Source organism: Xenia sp. Carnegie-2017, unplaced genomic scaffold (genome assembly GCF_021976095.1).
Source record: "Xenia sp. Carnegie-2017 unplaced genomic scaffold, XeniaSp_v1 HiC_scaffold_2, whole genome shotgun sequence".
Classification (NCBI taxonomy): Eukaryota; Metazoa; Cnidaria; class Anthozoa; order Malacalcyonacea; family Xeniidae; genus Xenia; species Xenia sp. Carnegie-2017.
In genome coordinates this window covers 3,047,675-3,070,185 of record NW_025813482.1, presented here as the reverse complement: position 1 = coordinate 3,070,185, position 22,511 = coordinate 3,047,675, and the positions used below count along the sequence as shown (strand labels likewise).

Genomic DNA, 22,511 nt, shown 5'->3' with positions numbered 1-22,511 from the left:
ATTTGCAGTTAAGGACAGCTTAATGCCATAAATGTTTATTAGGCATTTCACTAGACTATTATCTCCTGTAAGTATATGCAAGGTGTGCTATATAGCAATCACTAGTAGCATTGTATTTGCAAATACAAACAGAATGTAACCAACATGTCTTTAATTATATAATTACATGAATGTTAAAATTGGTTCATGTGTCATGCTTACTGGTTATGATAAATATCTTTTCATATGATCAAAGCTCGTTTAAATGTAAATCTGAAATAATTTAGTTTAGAAATTATAATGATCATCAGAAAAATTACCTAGTGATCATGAAAATACTTTGCTGTTTAGCCAAATTTCAAGGTTTATCTGCATACATAGAAAGACATTTTACTTTATAGAAAATGCTTTTCATACATCAATAGCCCTTTGGAATTTATGGCAAACAATCTGGTATGAGCCGTAGATTAACACACCTTTACATCTCTACATGAGGTGTTCAGTTAGAAAAGGGGACAATATGTGACATGGGACAACATTTCATGTATGTGAAATACTCAGGTTTAATACCATTTCAGTCAAATTGTCAAAATAAAAAGCTTCATGGATCAGAAGACTCAAAATCACAGGTTATAGTAAACAGCTTCTCATGTAATCAATGTTAGTTTTCTCAAATCTTAAACAATATGTAGTATAACTGTCCAATGATTGAATGATCAATGATCATAAACTGAAAAGCCCCAAACATTTGTTTATGATAAAGTAAATAATAGTATGGCGCCTTATGGCTACAGATTTTTGTCCATTGAAATATATTTGCAGGAATGTAGGATTTCGCTGCCATATAACGGCCACGATTCCCAAGCACTAAAGAAATCATAGCTAAAAGTCCTTCGGCAACAACAATTTTAGAAGCATCAATCTGCTTACCATACGCCATATTGACATAAATCGCATCACACACTCGCATAATTGACTTTGATATATTACATTCATGCATACACTTAACTTGTCCTTTACTTACGATTTTGGATGTAAATTTCTGCTGATAAAACTCAAAACAATGTTGGCTTTCTTTTGAACATCAATGACTGAAATGTCGCTCGCGAGATCGTCTTTGCCAAGCTTTTAAAATTTATCCATAAATTTTTCACCCTCTGGAAAAAATTCACAGTTTGGACAGCAGCATTCATGTCAATATATGAATTTGTAAAAGATTTCCATAAATTCCATCTGATTGTAGTTTAGTTTCTATCATGCTTATAAAAATTACTATGAAACGATCAAACATTCAATTCAGATAGTGAGCTTGACTATGTTAGTTCAGTTGGCTATCAGTCGAAATCCGTCAAACCAATCACAATAAAGCAAAAATTCAAATGAACCAATTGTAAGATAGCAATTGGACCCCTTATACGTCCGGCCACCCTTATTATCAGTCGAGACCATTCCAGACTGTCCACTGATCTGGCTATTGACCAATAAAATAAGCGTTTTTGACGCTCATAGACTCCTTTATCCGTCGAACCAGTCAAGTCACCCCGCTTATCAGTCGGTTATTCCAGGACAATTAAAATTCAACTGATCTGGTTACCAACGAGATATTCATTGGATTAGTCATTAGTTTTCAATAATAAATAATGCGGGATTTTATCACGAAGTAAATGCGATAAGAAAGTAAGAATAATTAATGAATTTTTAATTAATATGAATAGGTAATTTTTGAATTTCAAACTTCAGTCGCGCGACGGATTTGACATACTCTAGATCCGCCCCTGATAGAGAGTTTATGTTCCGTATTCATATATGTAGCGAAATCATCCTTACCACGCTCAGTATCGGTATTTTTTCCTAGTTTGATATTTTCTGTTTGAATATATTTATATTTATATCTATATTTCTTTTGCACACAAACTTTATTCAAATTTTAGTAATTGATATTAATTTGTTGTTGGAAAATTTGATCAATTTCTTGACATTTGTGGCATCAGTCTTGATGCTCGTCTTCCAAACCTGTATCAGTGTACTACAGGTATTCTTGGTAGTAGCTTTAAAAGAAAATTATAGCCATTAAAGTTTAATAATATTGTATTACGGAAATGGTGTTGTTGTGTTGGTTAAAATAGCAGAATTAGCAAAAATCACAGCAGTCGTTTAACTTACAAATAAGTAAGTCTTAAAATCTTAACTTGTGACTTCCATAATTAACTGGCTATTTGTGATAAATTTTTGAAATTTTTGTGACGCTGTAATTGTGAGGTAGAGATACAAGTCATACAGTGACTCAAGTACAACTAAAAAAAATCATGTTTCTTACTGCAAACATTTTCTACTTTTAAGGAGTCATATTAATGTTGACGCCGTCATTGCAGTGGTAGACAACAAGGAAAATCAATTTAGCAATTTTTCGACTTAGCATAACAATAAATAGAATCTTCTAAAGAAAGATTTGACAGTGCGATAATATTCTCTCCTGTTATGCAAAGTAGACACTTATTTATTTTGACTATTTATATCAGAAGACACGTTATTAGATGTAAGAACAAAGATTTATTATTACGTGGCATAACTTTACTTCAATTTGAAGTATACCTGCGATTAATATATTTTTGCTGAAGGGGAAGTGAAGTTTGTTTTATTGTATGAAGCTAAGTAAAACCTATACTTTCTATATTGAATGACGCAAAACTTAGCTAAATAAGGAAAATATTTCTGCCTAATAGAAATAATTCAAAATCTTATCATTGCACTATTGTTACAGTTTTAATCATATCATTTAAACTATAAAGAAATTTTGTCTCATAGTACGTGCATGATTATAAGGACAAAGTGTTCTTGATAGCACAAGACAAAAACCCAAAAGATAACACTGTGAGGTTTGTATATCAGATCATGGCTCTTTTACAGCAATGCAAACGAAGTCGTGTCTGTGATGTGTACATAATGCGCATAAGAATGTCAACTAACTTTATATATAGATGTTTATGCTTAAATACTTATAAAGAATCCACGCTGTTTACCATCAATCACGAATCAATGCCATACAAAACATGTTTTATCAAATTTTTATGATGCATGTTTTTACTGTTTTGGCAGTTGTCAACTTGGCATCATAGATATATCGATGGTTTTATAGACCATCAATAGAAGCAGTTACGCTTGCAGAATAGCTTATAAACAATGAAAAAAATTTGAGTTAATAAATAACAAAGAAATTAAGATATTTACAAAATAATCAATTACTTATAAGTCGAAGATGCAAAATTTTCACTTCATAGCAGTTGCTTTCAGCAGGATTTAAAATTCATCATTCCTACCTATTAAATGAACTTCTACAGTATACAGTTCAACTTCCTAAACAATTCCAAACCTGAAAGCTATATTGGCTTATAAATCAGTAGCATTACAAAAAATACAACTATCACGTCAGACCAAAATAAAGTGAAGAGACTGAAATATTATGCTGTGTACTTTCTCTTCTATACATTAATGAATGAACTCTATTAATGACAGTTCAACACATTATAGTTCCACCTAAACCTAAACCAATCATTTCGCGAATTAGCAAAAAACACACGTGATCTGCATGATGTTCTAAACCAATCACAATTGTCTTTTTTAAGTGTCAAGCGTGATGTAACTCACACGGACTGCAAAGTAAAAATAAACTTACTGTCAATAGATTAACAACGTGCAGTAGCAATGATTAAAATTCACTGTGGTGTTGTTCTATTAATTCTGTGTTAGAAGAACTGGATTATATGTGGTTGAGTGGTGCTAATTATTATTCTGTAATGCATCTGATATTTAAACTGCATTATCTAGATCATATAAAGGAGAGTGTCATTTACATCAAAAATAAAGTCTTTGATTAAAGATCGTGCATTTAACAATTTTCATGGTCAAACATTTTTCTGTAGCTAAAATGCTTTATACTTCATGTTAAGAGCCAATACTCAGCAACCTGTTGGGGCTTTTGATTTGAGAATTGCTCGTGCTACAGAAAATTGAAAAATGCAAGATATTTATCCGAATCATAAAAATGACGCTATAACTTGCATGGAACTTCTTTTCAAAGTAATCACTGATGCAATTAAAGCAAAATAAATTAAAATAATTTTACAATTTCTATTTCTCTTCTTTTTATGCACTCGTTAACCGTTGTAGATATGAGTCAGTATGAGTCGAAGAAATTTTTGGTTTAATAAACATCCTAAAAAGAGGATTTTAAGCTCATTTTATGCTAATTATTCATAATCCATTCATATTCAACTCCAAATTTTAAGCAAACAATTTCACATTACCATTATAATCATGAATTTGCTTAGAGATTACATGGCTACTCTACTCATTTCTCCATTATCAAAAAACAATGTTTGCTGAAACGGAAATGAAGCCGTTTTATTGCAAATACTTAAAACAGAGGACTAAAGTTAGCTCTTCATTACAAGCAAAACAATTAATTGATGAGCACATAAAGAAGTAAACTGAGGTGGGAAAATGATAAAAGTGAAGTTGAATCTTTTAATGGTATCCATGTTGTTGCTAACAAATACAGTCAGTGCATCGTTTAAGAAAAAGAACTCAAAGGTTTGGAAGTATTAACTTTGTAAAGTGGTTTAAGTTAAAATTTCGGTTCGAGAATCAAACGCATATTTTAGCGCAATAGTCTTTTTTTAAGGTCGCGAGAAACTTTATTCGTGTAGTTTATTTATACCTCTTGAGTATTAAAATTATAATTTGCAAACTCTTTTCTATAAACACCCAGCAAATAGATTCCTGTGAACTAAGGTGGAAAAGGGCGTTGTTCAACTCGGAACATCACAAAGAAATTTACAAAAACAAGATCACATTATCCGTTGAGAAATACATAAGGACCGGAGAGACTTCAAAGCAATAGAATGAAGCTGTTATTATTCATTCAACAATATTGAATTTGAGCCAGAATTCAATATTTATAGAACCTTCACTGTTTAGGTAAAAACATTTTTCTCTACCGTTTTCAAGGCTCAATGTTCAGCAAGCTGTGGAATTCCCGGGGTTCCAGGAGTTCCTGGTGTACCTGGAGCAGCCGGACGAGACGGTTTAAAAGGAGACGTAGGATCTAAAGGAGAAAAAGGTGAACGAGGTAATCCTGCTCCTCCGTTGAAAAATGACATGAGCCATTCAAGCTGGAAACAATGTGCTTGGAAAAGAAACGATGGTAAAGATCATGGATTAATTCAGGTGCAATAAGTATATGAAATATTTCTTTTGTTATGAATGATTACATATTATTTTAGGAATGATTTAATTTAATTTTAGAATTGTGTATTCACAAAAAAGTTTGACAACACTTCCCTTCAAGTGTTTTATGGAGGAACCTTGCGAACTTATGGGTGCCATGCTTGTTGCAAACGTTGGTATTTTACTTTCAATGGAGTTGAATGTAAAAACCCTCTTCCTATTGATGGAGTTCTTTACATGGCGAATGTAAAGTCACAAGATATCCATCGACATCGTCACATTGAAGGATATTGTAACAAAATTCATAAAGGAAAAGTGCAAGTTGGATTCTGGGTCGGCAATTGTCCTGGTTATGCTAACGCAGATGCATTCAGTGGATGGAATTCAGTTTCTCGTATTGTTATCAAAGAGGTTCCTCCTCCACAAGAATAATTCCTTTTGCATGTTGTCTTCTTGTTAATCAGTATTAAATGATTACCTTCTAGTTTTCTTTCGTTTTTGACTATATTGTACATCTAGTATGGAACATACATTTTACAATCGTATACATATATTGCAATCTATAATCGCTAAACTACCAAAAATGGAGACTTCCTTAGAGAGAAAAATAGGAATAGTTCATATGGTTTGGTATTTGCTGTCATCCACTTACAAGGTCTTGTTTCTTTACTATCACTTTCATACAATATATGTTGACTCATTTGGAAGTCATTTCAAATTATTTACAAAAAGCTTAGTACTCAGGTCAACCATCTGAGCCTTAGTCAAAAACTGATATTGAGTTTGTCAGACTCTGCATTTCAGCCAATTTAATTTCATCGCGACTTTATTTCAGTATTGCATCCTATATTTTTTCTCAGTTCTCCAAAGAAACACTAATTTAAGGATGAACTACTAAATTGACAAATAGACTTGGAAGTTTTTTAGAAGAATCCCATTTTCTTTCGGGTTGTTCATTATTTTACGTATAAAGTTGAAGAAACTTCAAAAACCAACCAGTATTAAAAAATGACAAATCTGTAAGCTGCAGTATACACGTATCAGTATCACTAAAACAATGTACAATCTGAACTTGAGTGGACGTTGGTGAATCCTGTGTTAGGGGATAGTCTAGGGTAATTCTTTAATTGGATGAAAAGAATTGCTCGAGTGACATGTTGAACAAACAATAGTAGCTACGCATTATTACCATAAATAAGTTAAGACTTTTCATAAAAAAGCATGACAACATACATAAGCAGTCGTTATGAGCACTACACTTTCTATAGTTTGCTGTTTTGTATATTTGTTAGTCAGTGAACTTGAATTCATAATCTCAGAGTCTGAGACTCAGAAGCAGTGCACTAATACAGCATTTATGAACTAGTGGAGTGGGAGTTTTTGCGTTTTATAGTTAAATGCCACTAGCCTATAATTTAGTGAGAGGATTATATAATTGAATGAAGGGTGTGGTTGCTCTTTTTCTCCGTTCGAATATGGCATCATTATTTAAACGAAATGAAACCTAGATATTTGTATGATCAGTTTTTTCTAGAAAAAAATAACCAATGGTTCAAAGTACAAATAAGGAAGAAGCCTTAAAACTTTACTGGTGAAATTTGTAAATGGCTGTTTGTGATAGTTAATTAAGTAGAGTTTTGGACATTGCAATTGTGAGGTAAAGGCTCAAGTCATATAAATGACTCAGGCACAACTTCAAAAAGTTATGTTTCTTACTACAAGCCCATTGATTCTGGACAGTAATAATAATATTGACGGCATTAATTACTGTGGACACAACATGGACAATTATAATTCAGTATTTTAAATATATGTAAATATTAACGCACTGTCACAGTATAGGAATATACAGTAGGGCCACTTAGCAGTGCAACTGGCTGTTGTATATTTAATTACTTTACTGGCTGCCGTTTGCCATATCGTCAATCCTATTGGTCACCAAATGCAATTAAGTGGCTGCCAATAATTTAATTACATGCGTAATAAGATATGCGTGGCGCGAAAATATTCAATGGAGTGGCCCTACTGTATGTTCTTTTTACTGTGTCACTGAAATTAAAGAAGTTCGATACAGACTTTAATAGAATCTCTGCAGGTTTAGAAAGAAGGAAATGAATAATATTTTCTAAAACTTTTACATCAATCTACACAACACTCCGCTTATGGTGCTCATCTGAGTAGTCACTGCCAGGTTGTGGCAGCAATGGTTTCCAACTTTTCAGAACTTTGTGCATGGCTGCAATGCTTGACGAAGAAGTGAGCAAATTAAACGTTTTAATCAATTATGTTTCAGCAGACGTTTATATCAGCTCTTCTGTGAGACGATGACTTATGAAGAAGTTATCAAACTTTTGAAAAACAAACATATAACAATACTCCCGGGTTCAAACCATTTGCTTTGTTGAAAAATCGTTATATTAAAACTCCTATAGTGAAATATTATATATGGCTACATAAGTTGGCTACTCGAAAACAACAATCGGGCGAGAATTTAGACACGTTTTTGCAAAGATTATATTTTTTGTGATGGTGCATCAAATCAACATCGTTACGAAGATGTGCGAGATGCGATTTATAGCAGGGATATTTTCAACCAATATTCGCCAACGCCTTCTAGAGAATAGAACACAACATCTTCTGACAGCTTTTGATCAAGCCCGAGCTTTAGACACGGCTCAGAGAACCTCGGAAATGTACGCGGATAGAGCTCGCAATCTTGGATTGCAACCAACCTCCAGGGAATTATGAAACAATGTTGCTCACCCACAGCGGCTAGTGCCCACAATAGTATTAATAAAATATTCTTTTGTATTTGACCACCAACATGGCGGCCATGACGTAACATGCATCCACCTATATAGCGGTTATAGCTTTGTCAAACAAGGACGGTGAGAATTTTAATACAAACGAATTTTTCACATGAAAATCAAGATAAAGCCGATCGATCTAAGAAAAGAAAGAGTACGACAGCATGAAAAGGTACGTTGCTGTCTCTTTCAATAACAGGAAATGTTTCTGTTGTGGTAATAGGCCACATCACAGTTCTGCATGCACTGCTTGTCAGTTGTCATAAATATAAAAAGAAAGGACATTTTTTAGAGTATGTAAATCTGTTACTCGCAAGTCTGCGCATATAACATTATATCATCAACTAAACATGCAGTAGCAAACTCACTAAAGAAAGCCTGTATTGACGTCCCGGTTAATGGAAAATCTTGTGAAACGCTAGTAGATGCGGGTAGTACGCAAAACTTTATACATCCTAATGTTGCAAAAATTTTGCTGTTGATCTTTTATCCAACTGAAGAGGAAGTAACTATGGCTACGTCCCACTGATCTGATAATTAATACAGAGAGTATTCATTTTCACCATTATGAAACATCAACATATTATTTTGAAAAATATGGTGTTTTTAGCTGTTAGCTATTTTCAATTTTTTCATATAATGACGTTTCTTCGTTATAAGGCCATACTCAGCAGCCTGTTCAGGGACTTTTCTAATCTTTAGATTTCGGAAATACTTAGTGCACTTAATGCACGGAGAAGAATCAGATCGCACGATAAAATTATAAAAAACGCTTACTATTTAGTCTAATAGAGGGGATGCTTGTAAAAATTTTCTTTCAAAGTAATCACTGTAACAATTCAAATAAAACAGCGCAGTTCATTCTAATTTGTTTTTTTACGCATCAGTTGCAGATATGCGTTGTGAGCAAAAGCATCTTAAGATTAATCGACAACTAGAATAGGATTTGTGCTATAGGATTTGGATTTATTTTTGTTTACTTTTTTACATTTCTCTAAACTTTTCACATTATACTCACTCTTTAAACAGACAATTGTACATTATCATCAAAATTATGCGTTTGCTTAGAGCTTAATATATTATGGCTAGCAGAAGACTTTATCAGTTAAAAGATTCTACGTGGCCACTCATGTAAGATTCATGTAAGATTCTACGTGGCCACTCCCATTTCGAAAAAATTGATTGCTGAAACGGAAATGCAGCAGTTTTTAACGCAGATACTTATATCTAATGGACAACGTTGCTCTCATTATACAAGCAAATATCTAATTGATAAACATGAAGTAAAAGTTGGCAAAATGATAAAGGTGAAGATGTAGTTTTAATTGTATCCATGTTGTTGCTATCGATCACAATCAGTGCAACGTATAAGAAGAAAAACTCAAAGGTTTGGAAGAATCGATTGTGGAAGAATCGATTGTAAAATTGGATTTAAAACGAAAAAATTCTAGATCCGTCCCTTAATCACAACGACAAACGATGCTCTCAAGGACTTAAACTGTTTGATCAATGAAACAAATTGCTTCTAAACAATTATGCATTCATCTCCCTAGTTTGTTCCATGAATAGGGATTGTGGAAGATTGATAACTGGGGTTGGGGTCATGTTCATATATTCATGCTATAATCCGAAGTAAACAAGGGATTTCAAAGACCAACAAATTCACAAGCAATGATAAATAATCACAAATGATTACGTCTACTTTAATTTATATACATTTATGTACTTTATGTATATATATTTCATTTATATAAAGTTTTGTTTACTTGATTTTCCGTAATTACAGTGCTCGATGCGTTAGAGCAGAGCATAAATATTGATAATAAGAAGAAAATACACAAATTGTAGAATTTCATCCCGACATGCCGGTTCAACTGACTATTATGATCTGTCATCTACCAAGCAACTGCTAAACGTTAGGACACTAACACAACTGAGACCTACATCGGAATTACAAAAAGACTCGACACAGGAACCACACTGCCTCTACCGAACTCAGTAACACGTATGGACACTAAAAGACAACAACATCGCTCACGATATCTCTTGGAACATCATTACTCACAACAAATCGTACAACAGCGCCAACAAAAGATACAACCTATGCCTGAAAGAAAAATTCTTCATCACCTACAAACCACAACTATCATCACTCAACAAACGTAACAAACTTGTCTCCTCTTGTCGCCATAGACACAAGTCACTTTAATCCAATTTGTACTCGTACACCTAGCTTATTATGTAATTCTTCCTTAATTTTTACCCTAACTTCCTCTTGTATATATAGTTAAACACATGCTTTTGTATTCATTTATTATTATCCCCTGAAGATTGAAAAATCACGAAACAGGCTTGTCGGGATGAAATTGTAGTTTTTATTTATTTTCTTCTTCCTATCAATATTTCATTTATATGTACTTAAATGTTATACATATAATGAATAAAAAATTTGCTTGCTAACTGAAATCAGCGTATATAATTTCCTCCGTTATGTAGAGCAACAGGTATCCTCGGTGTCCCCGGTGTAAGTATTTTACTTTTATGATTTGGATAAAGTTTGAATAATGAATTGTACTTAAATAATTTGAAGAGTTTAGCAAAACTTAATAAGAAAGCTTCTTCGTATAATTTTCATGGATTAATACATTTTAGAGCAACTCTATCTTGAACGATTCCATTTGAAACAAAGACCAATCAAGCACCCAACCATTTTGACTGTTGTGTAATAGCATGATTACAGCATATCTAAAATATTTGACAACCAACTGTGTTCTCTGGTCTTGTTCAGGAACAAGCAGTTATCAAATTTAAGAAGCTTGTCATGTACATTACTAGAATTATACATTACAAATCATATACACATACATTTATAATCTTGAAAATTAATAATCCAGCATTAATGTTGTAAAATAAAAGTTTTGATTCTGAAGAAGACTCGAAGCACCAAGTCGAAAGCTCAATGAAAATTATTTTTTAAAATCCGAAGAAACTTTTATTTTACAACATACATCTATATACATTTATAAAATAAACACAATGAAACGCGTGTGCTGATTAGTCTAGAGCTATGTTTCCATTAGCCTGTACAAAGCACATCTGAGCTCAACCAATCAAATCAATCATGACAATCAGTTAGTGAATGAGAATTTGTAAATCGATCATGAATACATTTTTGGAGGAAAAATTAAAATATTTGTCTTTTTCGCATTATTGTTATTTTATAAAAGAAATAAAAGATGTTTCCAGGTGCAACCATCGACCTTCGGTGTCGAGCTTGCACTGATCTGCTCTCGAGTTCTCCCAAAGGTCTCCTCGGTTTCCATAAGCCTGTGCAAACACAGTAAACATCTTTTATTTCTTAAATAAACTATCAAATCATATACCTTACGAGAAGAAATATTGCATTTCATCATCAACTTAATATGATATTTCAGTCTTTTTGAAACGTTGCTAAAACTGAACTAAATTCTATGAGCGATAGACTTGAATGAAAAAATTAGTTCACTGTACAGCCATTATGAGATAAAAACACGAGAAATTAAAAACCAAATAAAAGCGAGAAAGCAAGACCTTTTATTATAAAACGGGTTTCATAATATTGTGCTGGCTTTTTGGAGTAATGTTGCATATCATATCATATGAATTTCAAAATCTTGAAAATTCCGCTAGAGTTTTGTTTCTAAAGAACTGTGTATTTACGAAAAAGTTTGACAACACATCTCTTCAAGTTTTTCATGGAGGAATCTTGCAAATCTCTGGATGCACAGGTTGTTGCAAACGTTGGTATTTTACTTTCAATGGAGTAGAATGCATAAATCCTCTTCCTGTTTATGGGATATTAGAAAGTACCCATCGACATCATCACATTGAAGGATATTGTATTATAATTGATAAAGGAAAAGTGCAAGTTGGTTTCTGGGTTGGAAATTGCCCATCTTTATGTTACGCAAATGCACACACTGGGTAGAATACAGTTTCTCGTATTGTTATTAAAGAGGTTCCTCCTCCACAAGATTAATTTCACCTTTGTCACGTTTTTATTCGACTCTTTTTCGTATCAAAGTTTCTGTTTGTATGTTTTATAAGACATGCGTATTGCAAGACATGAGGTAATTTAGTTACCTAACATTACCGAGCTGATTTAGTCTACTATTTACTAGTCTACTATTTAGTCTATTATTTACTAATTGCTACAGAAAAAAATATACTTTGTGACTAAAAACTCTTTCAAATACAATTGGAAAGGTAGGAGACTCCGAGTAATTTTCAGTTTAAGCTTGCCTCGGTTTGCAGTTTAAAATAGTGTTTTGTTCCATGTTGTTAAAAAAAGTAATTTTAAAAAATTTTTTATAATCCAACGTAAACAGGAAGCAAAAATACCATACCTATCACATTAAATTTGCATTGATAGGAACATCAGTTGCACGAAAGAGACAATAAAACTGAGAGAATTTCTTGTCATTAACTTGTGCACACATTCAAACATTATTGCTTAACTTAAACTCTTTTCAAAAGCAACATCAATTGCACACTTACATTTTTTACTGCAAGTAAATGAGCAATAAAACAGAATGCAGGTACGATCAGGGTAAAACTAATGTTACTAATGTTATGAACATGTTGTGCTTGTAATTCTCCACAAATCTGCAGCTAGGAGCTTGCTAGAACTATTGCATAGCAACATATAAATCCGTAAGGAAAAAATATTGTAATAATCCATATATGTGAGATAAAAACATCTCAAACCTCAAGAAAAAGTTTAATTTGAGGCGATCACGTGATCAGACCAATGTTTGCAAACTGACATCATGAAAATAATTCAAGAGCACAAGACAATAAATGAAGCATAGAAAGAAGGAGCAAAGAAAGAGAGTGTTTTAAGATTTGGTGTGTCTCAATGCTTTCAAAAATTTTATTTTCTATGGTGACTTAGAGTTGCTTAATAACTTTTCTACACAACGTAACGTCTTTTGTGGTTTGATCTATGTCAAAACAAATCCATTTGATGGTCTTGATTCTACATCGTTTGCTGGATGTTTCTAGGTACGCAACATGTTTTCTGGTTTAGGTGATTCGTTGATTCTGCATAGCTTCCTTTTTACTTCTTTGTGTGCATCATCCATGTATGCCATCGCAATTTCGTCTGTTGTTTAGCGTCTTCATTAATTCTTGCAAGCGCAGCGTCTTTGATGTTTGGGGGCTTCATCGACTCGTAGACTTAAGCTAACTCGAAACTATATAGGTAACATTCATCACATTCAGTTAACTACGTATTACTTAATTTTACTGTTTTTACATCTCGTATTAAGACATCATTCAAAATTTGTAAAACGTTCATAATTCATAATCTTAACATGTATTTGTGTAAATTGTTTTATGAAAACCTTTATAGGTATGTCATTTACAATTAGTCGGGTTATACACGTACATACTATTGTATACTGACGTACATAAAGAGTGCACAATACTTTGTCTAGAATTATCCACAAAAATCAGAGGAAATAGCCAATCTTAGTTTTAAACATACGCGTAATTAAAACCACGCACTTGACATTACTAGTTACGCAAATGCACTTAAGTTTAAGTACAGTTTTATGTACGTTATCCGTGTGGCATAACTGCACCTAGTTAACTAGAACATAAATGCCTCGAATCATAAGTGTAAAAATATAAATCACAAAAAAACATCGTGGTTGCAATATTCACTCTCACTTGGCAGTAACATTGAAAAGTATTTAACGGAATAAACGCTAAACTACACAATACCTACTGTACAACAGGTATCTCGAATTTCGACATCCAAATCGAGGAAAAGGTTTGTCTCACTTTTTAAATGTGTAAATATATGTGTGTATGTGTGCATGTATGTATGTATGTATGTATGTCATTCCAGGCATGAAAATTAAACTACCAATGAAACTGCATGCTTTTAGTTATATTTTTAAACCGGGTTTTCTTTTGACTACATCGTGTCAAACTAAAGAGCCTGTTCATTTATTTAAAAATGTGGCTCGTGAACGCTCAAGAAGGAAGCTAAACTTGTAGGTTTTCTTCAAGAGACAACTACAGTTTGAAAATTATGGGTGTTAGTGTAATGACGACAACTTAAAAATAGCAAATTGGCAGATTTTACATTTGATGTCAAGTAAGGTTTGAAAACCAGGCCGAAAATTGAAGAGGGATTGTTATGTACATAGTATACGTATGTCAGAGCCCTGAATTTCCAATTTATTCGATCATCAAGGTCCTCGCCTGTTCAACTTACTATTAAAAACGGGATAATGGCAAGTGATACGAACTCAATACTTGACATAACTGCGACAGATATGCGAAACAAGGAAATTGAATTCATCAGGACATATTTCAATAGTGTTGGACAACCAGAGCATTATTTGCTGGAAAATATGAAGGAGATGCTGAAAGTTTGGAGAGGATCTTAGAATCTTAAGCTGTGTTATCGTCGACGTCATTTGTTTGTTCACAAACGCACAACAAACGCAAAGACCACAAACGCTTTTCAATAAATGGTAAGGAAACAGTGCATAGCATCAAAAAGTACGGCACTGCAAAAATACAATATGTAACTGAAAAAAGTGTTCATTGGAGTTTACTTTACAAATTTTAATTTACGCTAATTATTACAAAAGTACTAACGGACCTAAGCATCATCTCTACGTGTTTTTATAGCTCCACCCGTTTTCGAAAATAATAAAGGCAATGTACCAATTGCGATTTTCGGAAATCCATTTACAATAGAAAGCACATAAACTAGGCAATGCATACATGGATCAGAAAAGGTCAGATTTCAAACGCTGTATTACAACGAGATATATTAAACAGTTATCACATTTTAAATCAACAGGCTAAGCAAAATGACCATTTTTAGGACTCGCGAGGAGGGGCAAATAAACAAAAAAAATCTGCTGAGCACAATTACGCCACCAAAACATATGAAAAATTGCAGAACAGTCAAAAATTTGGCTCCCCAGCAACAATCCAGATTCGTGAAATAAAAGTTTTTACGGACTACTATCTTGACAAGACTCTTTATCCAACAGCGAACAGCTTGAAAAAAGCGAAAAAAACCGTTTTAGATAAACTATGAGCAGACATTTCTAAGACTCAAAACAATATGACAACCTCATCAAAGTGCTACGTGAAACTACCTATAGTAATAGAGTAATAAGTAAAATTCACGAGCTTGTCAGTAAGAAAGTTACTCAACCCTTTGTTTCCAAGTTGAGCCTTGTTCGAAATCAGGCATTCACCGTCAACGAACTAAAACCTTTGAAAGAAGCGCTTGACTACGCAAATAAACTGCACGAAATCTTAAATCGAAATTGCCCAGTCAGTGAAGGTTTCCCAATTGGAAATAGTCCAACAAAAAAGCGTTCGAAAGTAACAAGTGTGGAGTATCATCAAGTATTTCATAAAAAATTGCCTCTTCGTTCCAAAAAAAAGCATGCTAATAACTATATCACAACAATGATCCCAGACATAAGTTAAGAGCGCGCGGTATCATCAAACAAGGTGAGATAATTTTCATTTTCGCAACCTCGACTGACGAGCTCTTTTTACAAATTATAATTTTTACTCACAATTTACGTTCCAGAATGCACTTGAAGAGCCAGTTGAGCAAGAATTGTTGTATGAGAGTGAAACAGAGGAAATCCAGGAATCACAAGAAAGCACTGAAGTACCGCCAATCAACAACTTGGAACATCAAGAAAGGTCAGTGATTCATTGCAAAACGAGCTGAAATTGTGAATGTATCTTGATGCACTATGTTTTTAAATAATATAGCACCAACAATGATACTTGCAAACAGTTGACATACAATTCATTGTTTCTGACTCCAAGGCAACGAATAAATGTCTTTATAGAAAGACAGTGTCTTGGGGATACTGTGCAGGAATTTGGTCCTGTGAATGTATCAAAAGTAGATCTTTGGTCACTTGTCAGTCCAAAAGATATAACTGAAAAAGAATTAAAAATTATTAAAAAAGAAGTTACCACATTCAAACCTGGTTGGCTGACTGACTATGTAAGAGAAAAAAGCGTCTAATATAGTCTTCTTATTTATCATTATAAGTTATTGTTTATAACCATGAGTGCTATGTACACGTAAAACTGGCGAGGAAATCTCTTAAAACTATGCTTTCTTTTGATTTTAGGTAATTGACGCTTTTTTGTGGAGTTTGACTGAAAACTACACTACTGTTCTTGCAGCAGAATCATTTATTTCGACTTTGTTAAAACAACTCAAGCACAAGACGACATGGGCTAATAGATCTTTTCACCAAACCAAAATTATCCTTTTTCCAATCAACATCCATGACATTCACTGGACACTACTGGTAAGTATTTGAGTTAATCAATGAAGGCAATAATAAAATATAGACATGCATTATATGCATACTTAGCCCACGCGAGTCCACATATTTACATGCAAAAATTACTATCTATAGAAACATTAACTAATTTAATTCCTTAATTAACAAAGAGAAAATTTTTAACCAAATGCAACAGTAATTTTGTGTAATATAGGCTATAGATAAGTTCTCAAAAACAGACTCTACTTGACCACTTGGAGGAAGTGCAGACAAAAAGAGACCTGATAAACAGATGATGTATCATATAAACAAACAAAGTGGTCACGTTTGTCACTGTTTTAGTGCTTTGGTAGATGTAAAAACAGGTTGGAACTCAAGCTCATGGCAATGTTTTGAACCACTCCATTGTAAACAGGAAGATATGTATAACTGTGGAGTGTACATATGCTTGGTAAGCTTGAAATAGCCTAACTTTACTTGAATAGCTATATTACAAACATGATTATTCAGTAACGCTCATTTCGCATCAGTTTGCTTGATTTCTAGCCCTTGGCTTGGACTATCAAAACCCAGCAAACATAGAGACTGAGAGAAAACAAATCCTGTCAACATTACTTGGGTCTTGCTATGATGATATTACACAATAAGGCATAAATAACATTTAGTTGAATATTTTATATGGAATTCATTATGAATATCTTTAGGAGCAAATTGTGGCTGTTTGCAAAATATGCAGAGAGGATGACAATGAAGACTGGCTGGGTTGTGATCAATGTGGTCAATTTTTCATGCAAGTTGCCTTAATGTTGACTTTGCCATAACCTTGTCAACACATTTTAGATGCAGATAAAATTATTATCAATATTATATGACATGCAACAAAATCATTGTTATGGTATCAGTGCAAATTGTGCAATTAAAATGAGTGCTTCAAAATATAGTAATGTGTGAATGATAAATACTTTAATTTAAGGTAAAATGAACTGGAAGATTTAATTGATTCGGTACAATTGTGCTTGCCACTAATTGAATCTCCCACATACAATGAATAGTTTGAAACTGTTGATGAAATGTTACAATAAACAACAAGTTTTACAAATATATCTGAAATAAAATGGCTTATTCCTATTTCTTACCTTTGTGAGGATTCTTCTGGCCAAAAATTTTCAAAAATTCATGTAAATGCGTCTACATAATTACTCTGATACGAAATTCAAACGCAAAATCAAAGTTGAATGAACTTTTAAGAGATAGTCCCACTTGTCCCACATCTCGTATGTAATCCCTATGTAATCAATTATTCATTGTTTGTAAAACTGCCTGCAGGCTCAGCCTCCCTCTCCGCCCGTGGTAAATTCAATCCCACGTACTGACCTCTTGCTCACAAACGTAAAATAGCAACACTAAAAAATGCGAATTTCATTTCAATCATTGAGAGTTTATGTTCCGTATTCATATATGTAGCGAAATCATCCTTGCCACGCTCAGTATTGGTATTTTTTCCTTATTTGATATTTTCTGTTTGAATATCATTGCTATTTCTTTTGCACACAAACTTTATTCAAATTTTAGTAATTGATATTAATTTGTCGTTGGAAAATTTGATCAATTTCTTGACATTTGTGGCATCAGTCTCGATACTCGTCTTCCAAACCTTTATCAGTGTACTACAGGTATTCTTGGTAGTAGCTTTAAAAGAAAATTATAGCCACTAAAGTTTAATAATATTGTATTGCGGAAATGGTGTTGTTGTGTTGGTTAAAATAGAAGAATTAGCAAAGTACAAGTCATACAAGTGGTAGAGATACAAGTCATACAAATGACTCAAGTACAACTAAAAAAAAATCATGTTTCTTACTACAATTTCTACTTTTAGGGAGTAATATTAATGTTGACGCCGTCATTGCAGTGGTGGACAACATGGAAAATCAATTTAGCAATTTTTTGTATTAGCATAACAATAAAGAGAATCTTCTAAAGAAAGATTTGACAGTGCGATAATATTCACTCCTGTTATGCAAAGTAGACACTTATTTATTTTGACTATTTATATCAGAAGACACGTTATTAGATGTATGAACAAAGATTTATTATTACGTGGCATAACTTTACTTCAATTTGAAGTACACCTGGGATTACAATATTTTCGCTGAAAGGGAAGTGAAGTTTGTTTTATTGTATGAAGATAAGTAAAACCTATACTTTCTATATTGAATGACGCCAAACTTAGCTAAATAAGGAAAATATTTCTGCCTAATCGAAATAATTCAAAATCTTGTCAATGCTCCATTGTAACAGTATTAATCATATCATTTAAACTACAAAGAAATTTTGTCTCATAGTACGTGCATGATTATAGGGACAAAGTGTTCTTGATAGCACAAGATAAAAACCCAAAAGATAACACTGTGAAGGTTTGTATATTAGATCATGGCATCTTTACAGCAATGTAAACGAAGACGAGTCGGTGATGTGTACATAATGCGCACAAGAATGTCAACTAAATTCATATATAGACGTTTATGCTTGCATACTTATAAAGAATCCGCGCTGTTCACCATCAATCACGAATCAAAGCCATACAAAACATGTTTTATCAAATTTTTATCAAGGCTGTTTTTAGTGTTTTGGCAGTTGTCAACTTGGCATCATAGAGATATCGAAGGTTTTATAGACCATCAATTGAAGCAGTTACGCTTGCACAATAGCTTATAAACAATGAAAAAAAATTTGAACTAATAAATAACAAAGAACTTAAGATAGTTAAAAAATGATCAATTACTTATCAGTCGAATATGCAAAATTTTCATTTAATGGCAGTTGCTTCTAGCAGGATTTAAAATTAATCATTCCTCCCTGTTAAATGAACTTCTACAATATACCGTTCAACTTCCTAAACAATTCCAAACCTAAAAGCTCTATTGGCTTATAAATCAGTAGCATTACAAATAATACAACTATCACGTCAGACCAACATAAAGTGAAGAGACTGAAATATTATGCTGCGTACTTACTTCTCCTCTAGACTATAATGAGTGAACTCTATTAATGACAGTTCAACACATTATAGTTCCACCGAAACCTAAACCAATCATTTCGCGAATTAGCAAAAAACACGCGTGATCTGCACGATGTCCTAAACCAATCACAATGTCTTTTTTAAGTGTCACGCGTGCATGTAACTCACACGGATTATAAATTAAAAATAAACTTACTGTCAATGGGTTAAGAACGTGCAGTAGCAATGATTAAAATTTACTTTAGTGTTGCTCCTTTAATTCTGTGTTAGAAGAACTGGATTACATATGGTTGAGTGGTGCTAATTATTATTCTGTAATGCAACTGATACTTAGACTGCATTATCTAGATCATATAAAGGAGAATGTCATTTACATCAAAAATAAAGTTTTTGATTGAAGATCGTGCATTTAACAACTTTCATGGTGAAACATATGTCTAGCTAAAGTGCTTTATTGTTCCTGTTAAGAGCCAATACACAGCAACCTGTTGGGGCTTTTGTTTTGAGAATCGCTGGTACTACAGAAAATTGTAAAAATGCAAGATATTTATCCTAATCATAAAAATGACGCTATAACTTGCATGGAACTTCTTTTCAAAGTAATCACTGATGCAATTAAAGCAAAACAAATTAAAATAGTTTTAAAATTTCTATTTCTCTAGTTTTATAAACTCGTTAACCGTTGTAGATGTGAGTCAGTATGATTAGAAGAAATTTTTGGTTTAATAAACATCCAAAAAAGAGGCTCGGAGTGATACTTTTGGTTTCTTAAATATTCATAATCTATTCATATTCAACTGCAAATTTTAAGAAAACACTTGTACATTACCATCATAATCATGAATTTGCTTAGAGATTACGTGGCTTCTCTAATCATTTCTCCATTATCAAAAAACAATGTTTGCTAAAACGGAAATTAAGCCGTTTTATGGCAAATACTTAAAACAGACGACTAAAGTTAGCTCTTCATTACAAGCAAAACAATTATTGATGAGCACTTAAAGAAGTAAACAGAGGTGGGAAAATGATAAAAGTGAAGATGAATCTTTTAATGGTATCCATGTTGTTGCTATCAAATACAGTCAGTGCATCGTTTAAGAAAAAAAACTCAAAGGTTTGGAAGCATTAACTTTGTGAAATGGTTTAAGTTAAAATTGCGATTCAAGAATCAAGTGCATAATTTAACGCAATAGTCTTTTTTTAAGGTCGCGAGAAACTTTATTCGTGTAGTTTATTTATACTTCTTGAGAATTAAAATTATAATTTGCAAACTCTTTTGTATAAGCACCCAGCAAATAGATTCCTATGAATTAAGGTGGAAAAGGGCGTTGTTCAACTCGGAACATCTCAAAGAAATTTACAAAAACAAGATCATAGTATCCGTTGAGAAATACATTAGGATCGGAGAGACTTCAATGCAATAGAAAGAGGCTGTTATTATCCCTTCAACCATGTTCAATTTGAGCCACAATTCTATATTTATAGAGTCTTCACTGTTTAGGCAAAAACATTTTTCTCTACCGTTTTCAAGCTCAATGTTCAGCAAGCTGTGGAATTCCTGGGGTTCCAGGAGTTCCCGGTGTACCTGGAGCAGCCGGAGGAGACGGTTTGAAAGGAGACGTAGGATCTAAAGGAGAAAAAGGTGAACGAGGTAATCCTGGTCCTTCGTTGAAAAATGACACGAGCCTTTCAAGTTGGAAACAATGTGCTTGGAAAAGAGGCGATGGTAAAGATGATGGATTAATTCAGGTGCAAAAAGTATATGAAATATTTCTTTTGTTATGAATTATTACATATTGTTTTAGCAATGATTTATTTTCATTTTAGAATTGTGTATTCACAAAAAAGTTTGACAACACTTCCCTTCAAGTGTTTTATGGAGGAAACTTGCGAATTTCAGGTTGCAATGGTTGTTGCAAACGTTGGTATTTTACTTTCGATGGAGTTGAATGTAACAACCCTTTTCCTATTGATGGAGTTCTTTACATGGCCAATGGAAAGTCACAAAATATCCATCGACATCGTCACATTGAAGGATATTGTAACAAAATCCATAAAGGAAAAGTGCAAGTTGGATTCCGGGTCGGCAATTGTGCAAGCTATGGTAATGCAGATGCAGAGAGTGGATGGAATTCAGTTTCTCGTATTGTTATTAAAGAGGTTCCTCCTCCACAAGAATAATTCCTTTATTCACTTTTCCATTTAACTCTATTTTATGTTAAAGCTTCCGTTTAGTTAAAAATTCATGTGTATTTTATGACAATAATTCAGTTTTCTAATTTTAACGATTTGAGTAAGTCTATTATTTACTCCTCAATGAATAATACTATTAATGCCAGATAAAACGAAAATAAATTGATTAAAATTTTGAATTCAATCATAAAGAAGATTAATTATTCTTACAATGAACTACATGAATAAATATTTGTTTTAAGGAACTGTTTCACTCGGATCGTTGTTGCGAGTAAAAATTAGGCCAAATAAAAGTTATTGCAATTTCAGAATCTTTTTCTTTTTGATACATGGAATAAAGAGAGACGCAGGTTCAGCAAAATAAGAGACGCCGCGGAACCAAGAACTTCTGGTTTTAAGGGGGGGAGTATAATTTTATGATGCAAACATAAACATACTTTACAAAATGGAAGCAATGTGCTTGGAAGAAATATGACGAGAATGATGATAAATTACTTTAGGTAGGTGGACAATTGCGAATTTGTCAGTTTACAAGAAAGTCAGCAATTTCAGACGTACTCAAAAAATTGCTTGATTAATCTTTTGTGAAAGTTGTCAATGGGATCATTGGTAAACTCAAACTAAATGAAGATCATACATTTTGATCTAAGTTTTTTCACACAGCATTTGGACCATTTTAAATTTTATCCATGCCTTATTGCTTTGTTTAAACAAAGATCAACACAGTGGCGGATCCAGGGTACGTCAAAATAATGTTACTTCCGTAACAGATTTACACTTATACACAACAAATGTTTAATCAACAAAATTTCACTAACATTTACTTTATTTAAAAATGCCACCTTTATTTTTACAACTATTGCACAAATTTCAAGCAATTAGTGTAAGTTGTCAATAGGATCATTGGTAAACTCAAACTAAATGAAGATCATACATTTTGATCTAAGTTTTTTC

The 22,511-nt window shown here is 33.0% G+C and overlaps 2 protein-coding genes and 2 long non-coding RNA genes across 5 annotated transcripts; 3 read left to right on the top strand and 1 right to left on the bottom strand.

Annotated features, from left to right (window-relative positions):
- Positions 1-4,307: 4,307 nt before the first annotated feature.
- On the bottom strand, positions 4,308-17,610 carry LOC124440090. Of its 2 annotated transcripts, none has more exons than XR_006946550.1 (4): positions 17,482-17,610; positions 15,611-15,988; positions 14,550-15,077; positions 4,308-4,318 (listed from the first exon to the last, which is right to left on the bottom strand). It is a non-coding gene; the product is annotated as an uncharacterized LOC124440090 (long non-coding RNA). The 2 variants fall into 2 exon arrangements; XR_006946549.1 differs by lacking the exon at positions 4,308-4,318 and having other exon boundaries at positions 14,619-15,077; positions 15,611-15,767; positions 15,850-15,988.
- On the top strand, positions 4,434-5,980 carry LOC124440081 (collagen triple helix repeat-containing protein 1-like). The gene is made up of 3 exons (XM_046990412.1): positions 4,434-4,569; positions 4,987-5,205; positions 5,284-5,980. The coding sequence occupies exons 1-3, from the start codon at positions 4,480-4,482 to the stop codon at positions 5,635-5,637; spliced, it is 663 nt and encodes a 220-aa protein (XP_046846368.1). The 5' UTR covers positions 4,434-4,479; the 3' UTR covers positions 5,638-5,980.
- LOC124440095 lies at positions 13,522-15,905 on the top strand. The gene is made up of 4 exons (XR_006946555.1): positions 13,522-13,827; positions 14,257-14,539; positions 15,625-15,743; positions 15,816-15,905. It is a non-coding gene; the product is annotated as an uncharacterized LOC124440095 (long non-coding RNA).
- Positions 17,611-18,354: 744 nt separating the features above from the next.
- Positions 18,355-21,748, top strand: LOC124440082 (collagen triple helix repeat-containing protein 1-like). Its single transcript, XM_046990413.1, has 4 exons — positions 18,355-18,759; positions 20,341-20,479; positions 20,896-21,113; positions 21,192-21,748. Exons 2-4 carry the CDS (start codon positions 20,389-20,391, stop codon positions 21,543-21,545), a joined length of 663 nt encoding a protein of 220 aa, XP_046846369.1. The 5' UTR covers positions 18,355-18,759; positions 20,341-20,388; the 3' UTR covers positions 21,546-21,748.
- The last annotated feature ends 763 nt before the right edge of the window (positions 21,749-22,511 follow it).